The following is a 16,402-nucleotide window of genomic DNA, read 5'->3' as shown; positions in this document are numbered from 1 at the left end:
CGCATTATTTTTTCCGCACCCGTCGGAATTGCGCAGTAGTATGCTGCATTCAAGCAAATCGGGAATCGGAATCGGAATGGAATAAAATAGAATCATCCATGACATGGCTAGCGCGTACAATAATAACCGATGGTGCTGGGATGGGCTGGTACTGGTAGTACCGAGCACGGATACGGAATCGTCATGACGGGAGTAGGTTGGTGATTAATTTATCGGTACTGGATTGGAAAGGTTTGTTAGCGATTGTCTTGTCTTGATATGGCATGTCGTCCATAAATCCCCATCCACATGTCCCTCCTCTTCCAAGTCGAGATTGCAAGAATGGAAATATCCATGCGCGCATCATTCACCCCATCGCATCCCGGCTAGACGAACAATAGATAAGACAATGGGAGGAGGGAAAACCAACCTTGAAGAAACCAATGTCGGCGGCCTTCTCACGGAAGCACTGACGGCAGATGTCCATCTAAACGAAAAATGCCTGGTCAGTCCTGCATATCCCCCAAACCGTACACAATTTGAAAAAGGATCGGGAGAAATTCATACCCCGTACTTGCGGATCAGACCAGCGCGGTGGGAGCAGACACGGCTATCGGAGAAAAACATCGTTAATAACCATTCCATTCGACCACATTTGCGAATTCCCGGTTCAATCGAGTTCAGTCCAGTTCGAATTCAATATCCACTGTCCCTCCTCTTCTCTCTTGCTTTCTTGCTTATCCGATTTGTCCATCCATCCATCCGTCCATCCATCATTCATTTTATCGAACTCGAAAAAAACCCAGGAAAGATGGGGTAAAAAACATCAGGGGAAAAAGCTAAACACACCATTGACGGGAACCCTTGCCGTAACTATTCAAAACACACTCGTTAGCTCATAATCCTTATTCAATCTGCCACAGGGAATCCAGTATATTCAGGCCACATACGTGCGAGGACGGCTGTACCACACAGACTCGTGAGTCATCTTGAAGAATCGGCGAAAGAAAACGTCGGGGGAAACGGTGTTGACACGAGGGGGGTGCTGTGGTGGTCGTCGGCGTCGGTCGGCTGGCGTTGAATGGGACGGAAATCGAAACGAAAAGCGTGCAGTTTAGGGTAGGGCTTTGCGTGGGAATTTGGTGTTGTGGGTTTTTGCTGACTCAGTGGGCTGGCGGGCGCTCGGGCCAGGTCGGTTCTCGCTAACGACCGGATGGGGATTGGAGGTCATGTGACCGGTCTAGTATACGGGGGTCTTTCTACAGCCGCTTCTGCAAGTGTCTTGGAGAATGAGGGACAGCTTTATGACAGGATTGATGATGACGGGGGTAAGCGGAGCTCGAGAGTTTGATATTAAAGGCGAGCAGCTGCCCATAGTTCCTTCCCTGCCGGTAAGTACTTACCGTTTAGATGGAAGGCGCGAAGGGAACCCGGCCTCGACAGACGTATCTAATTATTGTCTACTTATTGTTAAACAATTGAGTGGAGACAACGTAGTTGGTCTAACTACAGTTTTATATACTAAGCCAGGTATAATATAGTATCCAGAGCATAAGTAATGCTAGATCAAACCACATCATTATTCACATCCATCCATCCACCAAACCATCAAACATACATATCAACAGAGGCACGTAACATGATCAAGGAAATATCAGAAACAGCAGCAACAACAACAACAACAACAGCAGCAGCAGCAGCAGAAATAAAAAAGGGACCTGGTGTACAAACCATTTATCTGATATGTTCAGCAAGTACTACTTAGTACTCCTTTAGGTAGTACTCGGCACTACCTATGTAGATACAACTGTGCACATGGTACACCAGGCCCGACGAAATCAACGGTATAAAGGGGTATAATACTCTTTCCAAAACACCATGCGATAAGATATTTTCAGTCAGTCGCGGTTGAAAAAGTCTCTTTCTAAACAGGACGGGATAGACACTCATATCATCCGACATGACATGCCAGGATGATATTGAGTGCGTGCGACACTTCAGCAACGAGTCGAGCCGAGCCGACTGAAAGTATCTTGGGTATTATCATTATTCGGATGCAGCGTAATTTTAAGCCGTAAGCCGTAAGCCACTGCCTAAGCCGGGAAGCGGTAGGGAGCGAGCTGGGGACGAGCCTTGCGCTTAACCGCCCAGGCCTTGATGGAGATGAGGACGATTTCGCAGGCCATGATGAAAGCCGTGAAGCCCATGCCGACGGTGAAGGTGAACATTGCGTCGAGTTCGTAGTATTCGATTGCTTCGACGACGTTGCGGGTCTAGAGACGGGTTAGTTCGGATTCCTGTTTGTTGTTGTTGTTGTTGTTGTTGTTGTTGTTGTTGTTGAGTGGACTTACACTTAGCATGAAGATGAGACCGCCGGCAATCAAGCAGAACGAGGCGACGATCTCGGTTGGTGGGCGAGAAGGCAGGTATGAAGTTGGAGGCTTCAGGTACATCAGGACATAGGTCATGGCGCGGGCCAGCGCGAAGCCAATAAGCATGTTACCCCATTGCTTGTGGATCATGGTCGAGGTCATGCTGTTCTGGTGGTGAGATCCCATCATCATACCGAGCAGGAGGATGACCAGGGCCGGCATGGGGTTGAGGGACACGTCCTGGGTATCCGGGGCACGCCAGGAGGTGTGTCCAGTTTCACGCGCTTCGAGGTGCGACGGCGCACGGATGATGGTGCTGTTCAGCCAGTTCTTGACGCGCTTCGACTCGAAGAGCATCCCGCATAGACCTCCGCCAAAGAACATGATGGCGATCGAGGCGTGCTCGAAGTCGGTTGAGGACCAGCTGCCGCCGCTGTTGAGGTTCTCGAGGAAGACATTGCTCACGCCGTAGGAGAAGATGACGGCTGATTCTGTGAATTCGCCGCTGCGGATCTTTGCCTTCCATCCGACGATCTCGCGCGGGGGCTTGACGTTCCAGGCCCAGCCTAGGTCTGCCCAGCAGCCCATGAAGCGGCCGAGGGTCAAGATTCCGTACCAGAAGAAGATACCTCCTTTAATGAAGTGCGCCAGGCCGTTGAAGATCTCTCGGCCTCTCTGCGATTTTTGTCAGTAGACGCTCGCAATAAGAATAAAAACATAAAAAGGAATCCATACCATGATACCGCCGTACGTCACACCACCGGTAGCAATAGCAACGAAGCCAAACGGCAAAATCACCCGATCAATAACATGGTACAAGAAGTCAAGAACGCGAAGCGCACGTCCAGAGACCAAAGCCGGGACACGACGGGCAAGGAAGCGATCAAGAACACGGTTCGCCATGAAGCCACGCGATTGCGTCGCCTGTTCAGGGAGCTCCTCCTCGGGCTTCACAAAGCCATCATCATACTCATCCGCCGGCGACGCGCAAGCCGAGCTCGTCCGGCTATGCAGCGAAGCCGTGTTGCGCTCCGTGCCCTGCCCGCTGTCTCTCGACCAGCGATACTCATGGCGGATGCCAGCGGGCAAGCCCGTCGGGCTCTCGGCCGTCTCGTCGTCGGTCGACACGGGGAGAAACTGCGCGCGCTCGTAGGCGTCCTGCTCTCCGTCCGTCTTCTCGCCGCGGCCGGCGTAGGCGAAGATCAGCGCCATAACGACCTGGACGGCGACGACTAGGGTGGCGACCCAACCGATCTTGTGGTGGGCGTTGTTCACGTAGAGATCGGGGGTCTGGCTGTTGTAGACGATTCCAACGAACAGTCCAACCGCGTTCACGACGAGGAAAGCGAATTGCAGTAGAAGCGCTAGGCGTGACCGCGCGACGCTCAGCATGACAGCTGGAATGGGGTCAGTTCGGCGCGCAACGATTTTGAAAAGGGGAGTCAACGGAGTCGATTCTTACCTGCTGGTAACACAAAGCACCATGCGACGACCATGAGCGCAATGTGGGCCACGATCCAGCCAGTGTGTTTCCCGTAGGCGAAGTAGCTCATGGGCCAGTGCTCGGCTGGGTGCGGTTGCTCTGCAGAGGAGGTGTTCATGGCATGCCCGTGGCCCACGTCCATATCCATGTCCATTTCCGAGTCCATGCCGTGACTGTGGGCGTCATCGCCGTGGGCGAGCGCAGTCGCGACAGAAGCTAGGAGGAAAGCCGCCAGTGCGGCGCGAGAAATGCGCGGTAGCATGAGCGGGAAATGATTATCTATTAAATGGGCGCAAAGGCCGGGGAATTAAAGCTCTCCAAGTAGACGAAGAGCTGCGGCTAATCGAGCTCGAGCTCGAGCGCAGCAGCCCGACGCAAATGTACGGTGTACGGAGCTCTCGGAAGCTGGAGGAGCCTCCGCCGTCACTATCAGTCTATAGGGCTGAGGCGCAAGTATGCGACTCCTATGTAGTGGAGGGGGAGTTGGCGAGGGGGTGAGGGTGAGAAGGTGAGAGGGTACAGGGAGGGAGAATCAGCAGCTGCAGGAGAGGGCGCTGGGGGGTCTTTTATTCAGTTCCAGCTCGACCTTGCTGTCGAACCGGAGCCAGGCGGGGATAGCACAGGAGGAAGCACTGGATGAGGCCTGCAGGCGAGGCCGTGGCAGTAAGCCCGCAGCGATCCTCGGCCTGTGCGCACGCTCCAGTGGCTGGATGTGGAGCTCGTGTCTGGAGTTATTAAGGTAACTTATTGTTCCTCAGCACGTTCTCGTCCAGGGCTATCTTCGTATTTCTTCATTATATTCTCCAAGTATTGTATATTGTGTCGTACGATATTGTCTACTACCTAGCACATTGTCCGTGTCTGAGTGGCCGACGTCACGAGCAGTCATACGACAGAGTTCGGCGACTGGCTGGATACCGCGGTCTGGGCCTTGAAAATAAAATAATATTTCCAAAAGAAAAACGAGTCAATCGGACCAGACTCGGATCGGACCCTCGGACACTCGGCAGAGGCAGTGACTTCAAGGGCAGGTCATTTGGCAGTCATTTGAACTATTTGAAAGGCTTGGACTCTTGGTGGTCTGGGCGATGACCTCACCCGAGAGTAAGATCCCTGTTCTGTGCCTGAACAGCGAGACCTGCTAATTATGATTCATGACATTTCCATCCCAAGGCAGGCAACGAGCGGTTGGCACCGACCGTTGCTTGGCTTCTTTATCCGACTGCAAGCCGAACTACACTGACATCAGAAGACAGATACATACATGGGTATGATGTGTTTTTCAGCGGTTGTACCCTGCGCTTGCAACTTTGCATATATCCGGTAGGGCTGTTGTGGATACAGCCCGCGGACTATGAAGACGACCTCGACGACCTCCGCGGCGAGCAGATCTGACCTGCCTTGTGCGACAATAGCAGGCATCAACAATTCAAAGTTCAGTCCAGGGTGTCTGACGGCCACTGCCACTGGTCAGCTTACGGTATACTTTGATGGCTTTGCATGGCTTTGCATGGCGGCCCAAGGTTCGACACCGACAAGCAATAGGTGAGCACTGAGCACGGTCGCATCAATCACCGAGACGAGACTGCAATTTCTGCTCGGAACTGGAACCCCGCCGCCAAAAAAATTGGAAATTAGCAGGAAATTCGGGAACTTTACAAATCAACCCTTTGAACAATAACACCGTAAGTCCGCAACACGAACCGGGCAGACCGCAGAGCATAGCGCAGATCCTTTTTAGCGGCAGTGGCAGCATCCGCGCTCTTCCGCAGCAAGAGAACCATTGTCCACTCTTACGCCCACGCACCAGCCCGCAGCCCGTGGATTGCCAGCATTTGACTGAATGATGCATTCTGATTTGCTCTGCCGGCTCTCATCCCGTGCGGTGGCATGACTCATCGGTCTGGATAGCTGATATTATCTTTCCATACGGCTGGAATGCAAAGCTGTCCTTCCCCGCATGCATCCCCTCCTCCTTCATCCAGGACGTATTCCCAATCTTACTGTAATACTGTCCTCCTGATCAGCTCACAGGTCATCGCACCGTATAGCCCGCTGACTAGAGGCTGGCCACCACTACCGGTACATCAGGTATACAACATATCTGACTCCCCTCCAGTGTCGAGCGCAGACTTGTAGATGGTCAGAAAAGTCAAAACTAAGCCGATTCTACGGGTCACTTGAACAGCCGGTGGGGCCCGGTCGCCGACCCAACCGGCCAATCTGATTTTTGCCTGATCGAGCAAAAGACGTTGTGCCGTGAGCCGTGCAGGGCGCTTTCTTCGGATTTCGGAACCTTTTTTGCTCTGGCATCCGTCGCATTCAGCTTAGCATAATTGTTTATGCTTACGCTGCCGGCACGGCCGAGAGTTGCAGTTCACTTCGACACAGTGGTATAACTAAACTAACATACCCCCTTGACTGCTGAGTAATCTATTACAAGGTAGTTATGATCAGGTAGCAGCATAATGTTTTTGTGCCTGGTAGTCTACCATTAGGTTGGAATCAAACAAAGATATCTTGCAAGGGGATCCGGCGCAATCTCATTTTGGCGTGTGGAAAAAAACTGGGCCTCCTAGGTCGGACCCTGCGTCGGTCACTACTTTTATAGGAGAGTTAAAAAAGACTTCAGGAACAGTTTCTCATGGAATCTTGACAAAATAAGATCTTTCAGCAGTGACGCTTGCTTGGTAACGGATGGTTGGTATTGCCGAAGAGTTTCTAGTAAACGTGTAAACATTTCATGGACACCTCTTGCTCATTTATCAATAGTATCCGTACTTCTACTACTCCGTACTATACTACTACTTTCGCTGTATGCCTCGAATACAGCTATAGGAAACGCAGTAGATAATAGAAGCAATCCTTCAGTTGACACAAGCACGCGCTCATTAGCCGGCTGGAACACGTTTCGGCAAGTAAAATAGCAGAGGTTATACTCGAACACCAGCTAGTTCGATTACCGGATTCGCGGGTGTCCGGAGAAGAGCGATATATCTCGCTTATCATGTTACTGGAGATATGGAAAAAGACAAAAAAATTTACCCGCTCCAGGGAGTCGAACCCGGAACTCCTCTGGCCCTTACGGCAAGTCGCACCCAAGAGGCATGTTACCATTACACCAGGCGGGCTGAGTTGTTAGGCAGGACAAGCAACCTAGACAAGAGAGATAATATCAAAGCATGACATAGTAGACGAGTAATATAAACTACACTGTTCACACTTTCTCAACGTACAGTATCACGTGCGATAAGAAGGTGCGAGTGTGTTGAATCATGGATGGTGGCTGAGAACAGCATCATTTCAAGAATCGATCGGGAAGAACTTCTTCGGAATCGTGGGGATGACCAACCTTAAATATATCATAATGGGCGGGAAGACAGAAGCGAAACTACGCGAGGGGCACCGTGGATAGAAGAATAATACTACTCGTCAGTCGTCAGACTCGTCGCTCCAGCCGACCCACAATTCTTCCTGGCCTTTGGTACCGGACTACCGGTGTATCCGTAATGATTGTACGGAGTAATTTATCATTATTATTTCGCTGTTAAATGGGTCAGAGACGGAATGCGAAATGCTGATCACTGGTGCCACTACGAAGAACGATTACAAGTACACAACAACCATAAAATATGATCATGAGGTCGTAGACGAAACTAAACTACCAGGTCTGAGCCCAGATTTGGGCCTCAACAATAGTAATTGGGGTGAATATTAGTACATGCAACTGTGGTGGTGGATTTTCAGATATGTAGTGGTTACTGGTTACCAGCTAACCAACCGAGGAATTCCGGCAATCATTAAAAATGCCAACATCCTTGCGAAAAAAAAAAAAAATAATAATCTCCGAGCCCCGCTGGGAAGTGAATCCCGGTCGATTCCTCATCCGATTTACTCTGACAGGGATCCTGGTCCTTAGTGTTCTTGGTCTCCTACAGGCGGGTGGTTCCGTCTCATTTCAATCGCAGGAGTTGTTCTCGTCATCTAAGCGAGTCCTGGAGCTGGTGTGGTTATTGTAAGCAGTTTTCGTGCATTATTAATCTAATCAGCTGTATGATTAATGTACTCCGTATAGCTTCTAGAGTTTCTACCACGTAGAGTTCTCTTGAAGTACTCGAGTATACCGATCGCATAGTAAACAGGGGTTTAGTAATATCAGTAACCAGATAGTTAACTAATAACTATACAGCAAAGACCTTACTAGTACACTACAGTAATCTCCCCGGAACAATCCACTATATATCTTGAAGTAGTACTTCCTTGTACTATATCTTACATCCCCCAAACCCAGCAGGCCCCTCAACAACCCTATCCCGAATAAAATCCACAAACCCCTTCCCAAACCCATCCAGTCTTGACGAACTACTCACACCCCTGCCCAAGATCCCATAGATCACAAAATGTACCGCCTGGATGCGCGGGAACTCCACCCGCTCAATGTAATAGCTTTCATCCCAATCTTCTTCCCCGATGAGCTCCCGCATGCGCGATCTCGTCATGTACCTCCGCAGCCAGGACCAGTGCCCTGGGCTATTTGTTGTTGGGAATAGACCGACATTCAGGTTCCCACCTTTGTCGCCTGAGCGGCCGAGGGCGAGGGTGCCGAGGCGGGTTGGTTTGCCTTTAAATTTCTGTCCCAGTTCCTGTTCCTGCTCCAGTTCCGGTTCTGGTCCTGGTTCAGGGTCGTAGGACTCGCGGACGTTAACGATGTCTGCGGAGGAGTACTGCGGTGGATGTCCGGTGTCGAAGGAGCTGATCTTCCCAGGCCCGTCGATGAAGTTTATCATCTCGTTGATGGATGACTGGTTGATTACGGCTGGGTAGTAGGCGAGGAATGGCCGGGGGATGGCGGTGCGCATGTCTAGGGATGAGTGGAAGCCTGGCACAGCACGGCGTTTATTAAACGTTCTTTCTGACTTGATGGGTAGGGTTGGGTCTGGGGTTTGTTGGGACATACCGGAGAAATGCTTCAATGAGATGTCTCCCATCGCTTTGGCGACTGCTCGGACGGATGCTTCGTTGCGGGATGCGGCGAATACACGTAGGTATGTTGTGCTTTGTAGTTGGGAGCGCGGGTTTGCGGCTGGGACTCCGACCCTGATAGATATATTAGTTGAGTTCAATTGGAGGTGGATGATGGATAGCCAGGTACCTTTGGAATTCCAAAGTCTCAAGATCCTGTGCAGCCTCCGCCGGGATGAAATGGCGGAGCTGCTTCTCGAGGAGGTCCCATTTCCTGGCTGTGGCGTAGCCCGTTGCGTTGAGGAGGAGCTGGGCTTCGTAGCCGCCGTGATAGAAAATGGCGCATTTGGTTGTCGGTGGTGGTGGTGAGCCTCTTATGCCTGATACGCGTACCCTATAGTATTACTTGTCAGTTGGAGTGACAATTTCAAAGAACTGTAACTGAAACAATGACAGCACATACCTATCCACCCCAGCATCTTCAATCAAAACGTCCTTAAGATGAGCACTAACATCGCTATTCAGATACGTCGTCCCCTGCAGCTCATACAGAAACTGACACCGGACCGTATCAACATTCACAACCCCCCCAGTCCCGGGGTGTTTCGTAACAACACAACTTCCATCCGGATTGATATCCGCAATCGGAAACCCAGGAGCAACCAGGTTCTCCAGGTCATACTTCGCCTCATCGTCAAACCCCGCGAAATTCCCACCAGTCACATAAGCCGAGCACTCAATCAGATGGCCTGCAATCAACGCCCCCGCAAGCTCATCATAGTCCCTCGCGGCCCAGCCATGCCAGAACCATGCCGCTGCAATTACGGGGCTTGCGTCCGCGACACGCCCGCAGATTATGATGTCTGCGCCGCGCCGGAGACCGTCCACGATGCCGCGGGCGCCGAGGTACGCGTGGGCGGAGACCATGGGGACTGCGACTGGCTTGCCACTACTACTGTCGTTGTTCAGGAAGGCGTATGTGAGCTCTGATGGAGCAGCAGATGGGTTTCCCGAGTCGAGATGGCGCAGCGACTCTTTTGTGCTGGGCATGTTGGGGCCTAGGGCTGGATACATGTCGTCGCCTGAGAGGTAGGCGACGCGGAGGTTGAGGTTTTTCTCAGATACCTACCATGTATAATTAATAAATACGGGAATTGGGTGTCACATTAGCTTTATGGGATGGGATTTAATACTTACCAGTTGCTCTACTTTCACCGCGAGGGCTTTGGGGTCCAGGGCGCCCCCGTTAATCACCACCCGAATACCCTTCTGGGAAATTACGTCGATTGTCTGCTGTAGACCATGCCATGCTGTTGGCTCATAGCCTGGGTGTTTTCCTTCTCTCCATGCTTGTGCATTGTTGGCTAGATTTACCTCTGGACAACAGTTAGCTCCCTTCTAAGATCCAATAGAGGGGTGAAGGTACCTGCAAGATAATCACCGGTGATGAAGTCGACATCGCCTAATGTCGCCTGGCGATACATTTCATATGCTGGGTCGCCTGTACTGCATGGTTAATATCAAGACACTGAGTTAAGGATTCATGCGTACCATGATATCCGGAGCAGTTGGCTACCCGTACGGGTCTGGCTTCAACAGGGCGCGACATTTGTAAGAAGGACCTTAACCTGGTTGGTATCGTATGTAAACTGCGACGAGAAACACTACCTATTTAAGTGTCTCAGCCTACATCACTGGAGATCCCATATGAAGATGACGATGTCGGTGAAGATCCCGTGGGCCGTGGGACTGACTGGTCCGTGGCCCACGGAGTATTCAGTATTCCCACTCCACACTCCGAGTCGCAAGAGGGATGCGGGTATGGAATCTGATTTGCGGCCGCCGCTTCGGGCCTGCTCAATTGGTGCACTGCCTCGCGCTAGCTGCAGTAGATCAGTGCTTAGCTCTGTATTATGATGTGGATTCAGCGAGGGGTTGTCTGACTGAAGACCGACCTCCACGGGCCGTGGATTATGGAGACCGAGGTCAAGTCAGAGAGGTGAAATCACTACTAACCTCAAGGTAAGACTAGCTCACCTATTAAAGTAGGCGAGGTCCGGCATTATGGGGATGTTAAATGATTTAAAACCCCTGTCGTTCCCCTCTAGTCTTTCAGCAATCCTTCTCGTATCTTAACCTTACCCAACACCATCACCATGACCATTACGATTCCCACCCACGAAACAGCACCGGGCGACGCCGTCTACGGACCCGGGACATTCATCGACAAGACCGTCCTCTCTGTCCAAGATGACGCAAGGCGTGTCTTCGAACTGCTCGCATCCCGAACACCAGGATTCACAAAGGACAAAGCCGCCTGGGAGACTGTGAACTTCTCAGGCAAGCCCACGCCCATGATCCCAGGCCCGATCAAGAGTCCCGTTGTAGCCTCCGCGCTGCATGGAATGGCAGGACTCGTCGCGAACGAACTGCTCGAGCTACGCGACGGGAAAGGCAAAGAAAACCGTACAGTGAGCATCGACACCGACCACGCTGGCCTATGGCTCGGCTCTGTTTTCACGACGTACATCGAGGGCGTAGACGTCTCCGGTCTCGCGCGCACAGGCAAGTTACACTCCTTGTTCCCGCCAGAGCAGGACTTCGACCATGGGTTCGGGAAGGGGATTTCCGGCCGCACGACGGCGATATACCAGACCAAAGACCCAAAGGTGTGGTACCAGCTGCACGGGTCTCTGGATGCGACGAAGACACTGAACTCTATGGGAATCGATTCTAGTGTGGAGTTTAGCAAGCCGCAGCAGTACTACGACTATATCCAGGAGCATGTGAAGCAGTGGAGCCCCGATGAGCTGGAGATGCATAATACCCGGCACGGCCTCTGTGGGAGTATTTGCTACACGCCGCAGGGGTGGAGGGAGACGGAGATGGGAAAGAGATTGGCAAGACATCCGCTTGTTAACGTCACGGAGGAGACGTATGCGAAGGATACGCCGGCGGTGCCGATGCTCGCGCCAAAGGGGCAAGATAGGCGGCCACTTGCTGGGATCAAGGTGTTGGAGATGGTGCGGATTATTGCTGGGCCGCAGATTGGAGTTACTCTTGCTTCGTATGGAGCCGATGTGATTAGGGTTAACTGTAGCAGGCTGGCTGATCTCAATGTGAGTTGCCGTATCATACGTGGAAAAACCGCTGTACTTCCATCCTAGGTATGGGCCAGTGACTGACGGAATAGGTCCTGCAACTTGTCCTCAATGCCGGAAAACGGACAATCGACTTGGACATCACCAAGCCCGAAGACATGGCTCAACTAAACTCGCTACTTGCAGACGTCGACATCTTCATCCAAGGATTCCGCACAGGCGCACTAGACAGAAGGGGCCTGGGCCTGCACAATCTGCTTGAACTCGCAGGCAAACGCAACAAAGGAATCATCTATGTTTCCGAAAACTGCTACGGTCCAGATGGACCCTTTGTCGAGCGCCCCGGGTGGCAACAGATCGGCGACGCCGCATCAGGCAGCTCCTATGTCATGGGCCGCTCGCAGGGCCTAGAGGAAGGGAAAAGCGTGCTTCCGCCTCTCCCCGTATCTGATATGATTACTGGCCTTGTTGGCGCTCTTGGAGCCATGTTAGCTGTGCGAGAGCGCGCAGTCAAGGGTGGTTCGTACCATGTCAAGAGCTCGCTGGTTGCTGCTGATACGATCTCGTTGGAGGAGGTCGGACTGTATCCGCCGGAGGTTGTAGAGGAGACGACGCAGCGGTTTGGGTTCCCGCCGATTACGCCGGATCAGTTCGTCTCAGAGGTGCTGATCGGTGTTGTTGATGGGTGGAAAAGGGGGCTCCCTGGTTATTTGGATGAAGACTCTAAGCTTATGACCACGTTTGAACAGGGGACTTGGGGCCGCCAGACGCTTTTGAAGCCTGTTGCGCAGCTTAGCGAGGATGAAGCGACGCCCAGATGGATCACGCCGCCGGTACCGCACTGTCATCATCCGCGTGAGACGACCTGGCTGTATCAATAAAGAAGAAAATGTTATATAACCAGAAATATCAACCTAGTCATGGCGTTGCTCGAGAGTACCTGTTGGCAAACCGCACAAAGTACGTGGAAACACGGGGCATCCTAATAGGCGAGGGAAAGAAAACAGAACATAATTGGGTATCATCCGATATGTCAGTTAACATCAGCAGAGCCCTCACTGTACGGAGAAGGTTTGCTTCCCTCCCATATTGATTCCAGGCTCTGGCAGCCCCACATGAAACCTAACAAACCAATAGAAGTTCACAGAGCTATGAATTCTGTCCGTTTACAACTTGTGATTGGTTGGAATGCTCTTGAACTTCACTTGACTGTTGACACTTAGGGCAACGTCCCCCGTCCCGTCAACATTCACCATCGCCTTCTCAGTTTCGGTCATTCACCAACGCAGTTAAGATATTGGCCTGAACTTCCACTAACACTTCGGGGGACCTGGTCTTATGACTTCCGGTCAGGTACACCGGCGTGCGCACCCCTGAAGTTTATTTGTTACGCGCGAACCAGTTTCGAAAAGTTAGTTAGCTGCTCCAACCAAATATCCTGGTCGTTCCTGGTGGTTCCTGACCTGATTTTCGACAATGGCCTGTCATCGTAGACACCTCGAACCATGGTTGTTGCATTTACATGCGGACAACCAGGTGGCACCACTTGCTAGATGAAGAGGATAGGAACAAATGCTATCTATTCTTGCTGCACTGTACCTTTGACAATTTCAGTGAAGAATAGGACAATACCACTAGCTTTGACAATAGATAATAGAAGTCGATTCCGCCAATAGGTCATTCATAGCCATTGTTTGGTCTCGAGTGAATAGATGGAAGGAAGTTCAATCTGACCGGAACAGCCCCAATCCCAGTTCTGCACTCGTGAGGGTGGTTAATAGAGGTTTCATCTACCAATGGAATAGTAGCCAGCTGCCATTGACCGGGCCATGGAATGAAGATTCGTCGCCGATTGAAGCTTCGCGGTGAACAATTTGGATTCACTGCTTCAGTAGAGAAAAGCATCAAACTCTGAGCCTAACTTGACTCATTTATTCGCCGTGTCGGCATGACCTTCAGGTATATAACTCTCCAGTCTTCCCTACTCCCTCCATTTCCATCTACATCTTCTTTGATATCTTTCGATAGCGTACAGACTAAGAAGTCATCATCACCCTTGCACAACCGCCCCCCCCAACAGACATCAGCTCCATTTACCCTATCCTACACTTCACAGCACCATCATGACCGCCCTCATGCCAAACCCCCTGTTTTGTCCTTTTTCAACAACCGAAATCTGCCATGCTTCGACAGCATTCCAGTCACGGCCAAGGACTCTCTTCCACAAGAACCCGCCACCCGCTCGGGCACGGAGGTCGGAAGGTTCGTCGACCGACACGACACCGACCCCTGACGCAGAAGGGTTCGTCGAGAGCGACCTCAGAGCCGGTGGACCGACCCTCTGTGAATCACCTTGTGAGACGATCCGAAATATCCCAACGAGCCTGGAGAACTACGATCGCTTTCTGGGACCCGGTTCATTCCAGTTGATGACCAAGCTCAACGACATATGTCGAAATGACAATGTCAGGCCCGACCACATGGAGTTCTGTGGAAGACGCTCCATGTACGAGCCAAACCAGCATCCAGTTCTCACTCTGCGCGTGGTTGCGAAACGCAATGTCCCATCCCAAACAAGCTGGACTGTTGTTAGCCGCAAGCTCTACCACTACCTTCGGGGAGAGGGTATCACCAATGCGTCAGTGGAGATAATGGATGCGAAATTTGAACAGTCTCCAGGAATCTATGCCTGTGTCCCGAGCGACCGCATCTTCCCCATCTGGAAACAGGTAGCCCTGCAAATATTTCACCAAATTGATTGCAGGGGCGTCTTCACAATCGGGTGCTTCCGGATTGGCAATGACAATGACCGCTCTAAATGTCCGCCAACTATCCTTTTGGGCGTGGATCGCGCAGTTAAGCGGAACTGGAAGCCTGTCAGGGACACGATCGTGACGATCTTGGACAACAGAGGCCTGTTCAACGTGGCCGTCACGATCCGCAAAGATAACCGATTGGCAAGGGCCAACCAGATAAGGAGCCGTGAGGGTATCCCGGCCGCGGACTGCCGCGATGATCCCAATATCGGTACGAGCCTTAGCCCATCGGACAGGGAGTATGAACACGGAACGTTGGGAGGATGGGTGGAAGTCAGAAACCCGGAGAATGGGAACTGGGTAGCATTCGCCATCACATGTGCGCATTGTTGCTTTCCTGAAGAGAGTTCTGACTCTCCAGAAGACCTTAAAGGTACGTTAGTCTCGGGCAATGTTTCAATGAGGGCAAAAATCTAACGTCAACTCAAGCGGTTCAGCACTGGAAGCAGCAGGGCGTTCGCGTCGGCGACAACCACAAAAAGCGCCTCCTGCCAGTTGACTCGCCGAGCTACCGGGATGTAAAGTCCACGCTCGACCGGCTCGCTGACCATATCAAGGAGTCCAAGTCAGATGACAATTACCAAGAAGTGGAGAGGATCAGGGCAGAGGATGGTTTTGTCATGCCCTTCTTGAAGTCAAAATGGCAGATGGCTGTGAACGAGATTGCTGGGTATGAGAAGGACCGCCACAATATCAAAAAGTTCTTGAATAAAAATGAAGCGAGTTCCAGGCTAGGGACAGTATTCGCTGCTTCCGGCTTCCGAGAGGTGTCATCCACGGACGATCCCAATGTGCTCTCCCTCAGGGATTGGGCTCTTGTCCGGATCAGCCCTACACGATCGGTGGGTAACAACAGGGTAACGGTGAGTCCAGCTCTACACCAAACTGGTTTTATTGTTTTTAACCCGGCGTCACTTAGATCGAACCAAACCGCCAGAACAAAAGGACCATGCTGCTTAACGATTTCAAGCCTGATCTTCCCAAGCTCGGGCAGCAGCTATTCAAAGTAGGACGCGCAACGGGCACCACAAATGGAACGTACGGAAACTTGAAGAGCTGCCGAATTGCTACCAGGACTGTTGATGGAAACGAGGAATATGTCCCAACCTTCGAGCATGTTATGCTGGCGGATGATAAAGAGCTGATCAGACAAGGCACCCATGTCGTTGCCCAAGGCGACTCCGGATCTCTTGTTTTTGATAAAACCGGCTCTGTTCTAGGGATTATATTCGGAGGGAACGGCACTGAGAATATTGGATACTTCACTGCAACCCGTGATCTCATCTCGGACATCAAGCACATTACAGGAGCCCAGGAGATCCGCATACATGGGGGATCCAACCAGCCTCAAATCTCTTAACTACTGGCCCTGTTAGCTTCCTAGTCTTGACTAGAGTCCGGCAAGTACTCCGCTGTTCGTGAGCATAGTTTGAAAGAGCCTACCTTGCTGATAGGGGATGTGGTCTGGGGCGGCTCGATTTGGTTTCCGAACTGTATTTTTATGTTGCATCCATAGATTCTTTGTCGTCAGCTGCGTGCAGTCTAAACTCACAAGAATCTTCAAGTATCTAGCGTTGATTTCCTGCTGCCGAAGACACTTTTGCTTTAAATAGTAACACTTCTTTAACGTCTGTCGTTGTAGCTGTGATGGTCAGGGCGGCGTTGATCACGTAATGCTGCTTCGGCCAT

At 51.6% G+C, this 16,402-nt stretch overlaps 5 protein-coding genes and 1 non-coding gene across 6 annotated transcripts; 2 read left to right on the top strand and 4 right to left on the bottom strand.

Annotated features, from left to right (window-relative positions):
• Positions 1-346: 346 nt before the first annotated feature.
• ASPSYDRAFT_148609 (40S ribosomal protein uS14) lies at positions 347-967 on the bottom strand (the record flags this gene model as incomplete). Its single annotated transcript, XM_040841825.1, has 4 exons — positions 347-466; positions 547-589; positions 829-852; positions 930-967. The coding sequence occupies 4 exons, from the start codon at positions 965-967 to the stop codon at positions 347-349; spliced, it is 225 nt and encodes a 74-aa protein (XP_040703509.1).
• Positions 968-2,072: 1,105 nt separating this feature from the next.
• ASPSYDRAFT_150199 (Ytp1 family protein) lies at positions 2,073-4,096 on the bottom strand (the record flags this gene model as incomplete). The annotated part of the gene is made up of 4 exons (XM_040841980.1): positions 2,073-2,252; positions 2,331-3,026; positions 3,087-3,748; positions 3,814-4,096. The coding sequence occupies 4 exons, from the start codon at positions 4,094-4,096 to the stop codon at positions 2,073-2,075; spliced, it is 1,821 nt and encodes a 606-aa protein (XP_040703508.1).
• Positions 4,097-6,876: 2,780 nt separating this feature from the next.
• Positions 6,877-6,965, bottom strand: ASPSYDRAFT_t70. The gene has a single exon. It is a non-coding gene; the product is annotated as a tRNA-Thr (tRNA).
• A 1,020-nt stretch (positions 6,966-7,985) lies between these two features.
• Positions 7,986-10,480, bottom strand: ASPSYDRAFT_200502 (acyclic terpene utilization AtuA family protein). The gene is made up of 7 exons (XM_040843782.1): positions 10,348-10,480; positions 10,223-10,297; positions 9,994-10,172; positions 9,260-9,921; positions 8,987-9,190; positions 8,792-8,931; positions 7,986-8,713 (listed from the first exon to the last, which is right to left on the bottom strand). The coding sequence occupies exons 1-7, from the start codon at positions 10,403-10,405 to the stop codon at positions 8,100-8,102; spliced, it is 1,932 nt and encodes a 643-aa protein (XP_040703507.1). The 5' UTR covers positions 10,406-10,480; the 3' UTR covers positions 7,986-8,099.
• A 472-nt stretch (positions 10,481-10,952) lies between these two features.
• On the top strand, positions 10,953-12,778 carry ASPSYDRAFT_149985 (uncharacterized protein; the record flags this gene model as incomplete). The annotated part of the gene is made up of 2 exons (XM_040841964.1): positions 10,953-11,915; positions 11,990-12,778. 2 exons carry the CDS (start codon positions 10,953-10,955, stop codon positions 12,776-12,778), a joined length of 1,752 nt encoding a protein of 583 aa, XP_040703506.1.
• Positions 12,779-13,802: 1,024 nt separating this feature from the next.
• Positions 13,803-16,073, top strand: ASPSYDRAFT_131567 (uncharacterized protein; the record flags this gene model as incomplete). The annotated part of the gene is made up of 3 exons (XM_040840581.1): positions 13,803-15,086; positions 15,143-15,576; positions 15,633-16,073. Exons 1-3 carry the CDS (start codon positions 14,021-14,023, stop codon positions 16,071-16,073), a joined length of 1,941 nt encoding a protein of 646 aa, XP_040703505.1. The 5' UTR covers positions 13,803-14,020.
• Positions 16,074-16,402: the final 329 nt, after the last annotated feature.

Source organism: Aspergillus sydowii (genome assembly GCF_001890705.1).
Source record: "Aspergillus sydowii CBS 593.65 unplaced genomic scaffold ASPSYscaffold_4, whole genome shotgun sequence".
In the NCBI taxonomy this organism is placed as follows: domain Eukaryota; kingdom Fungi; phylum Ascomycota; class Eurotiomycetes; order Eurotiales; family Aspergillaceae; genus Aspergillus; species Aspergillus sydowii.
This window is presented reverse-complemented; position numbering and strand designations above follow the sequence as displayed.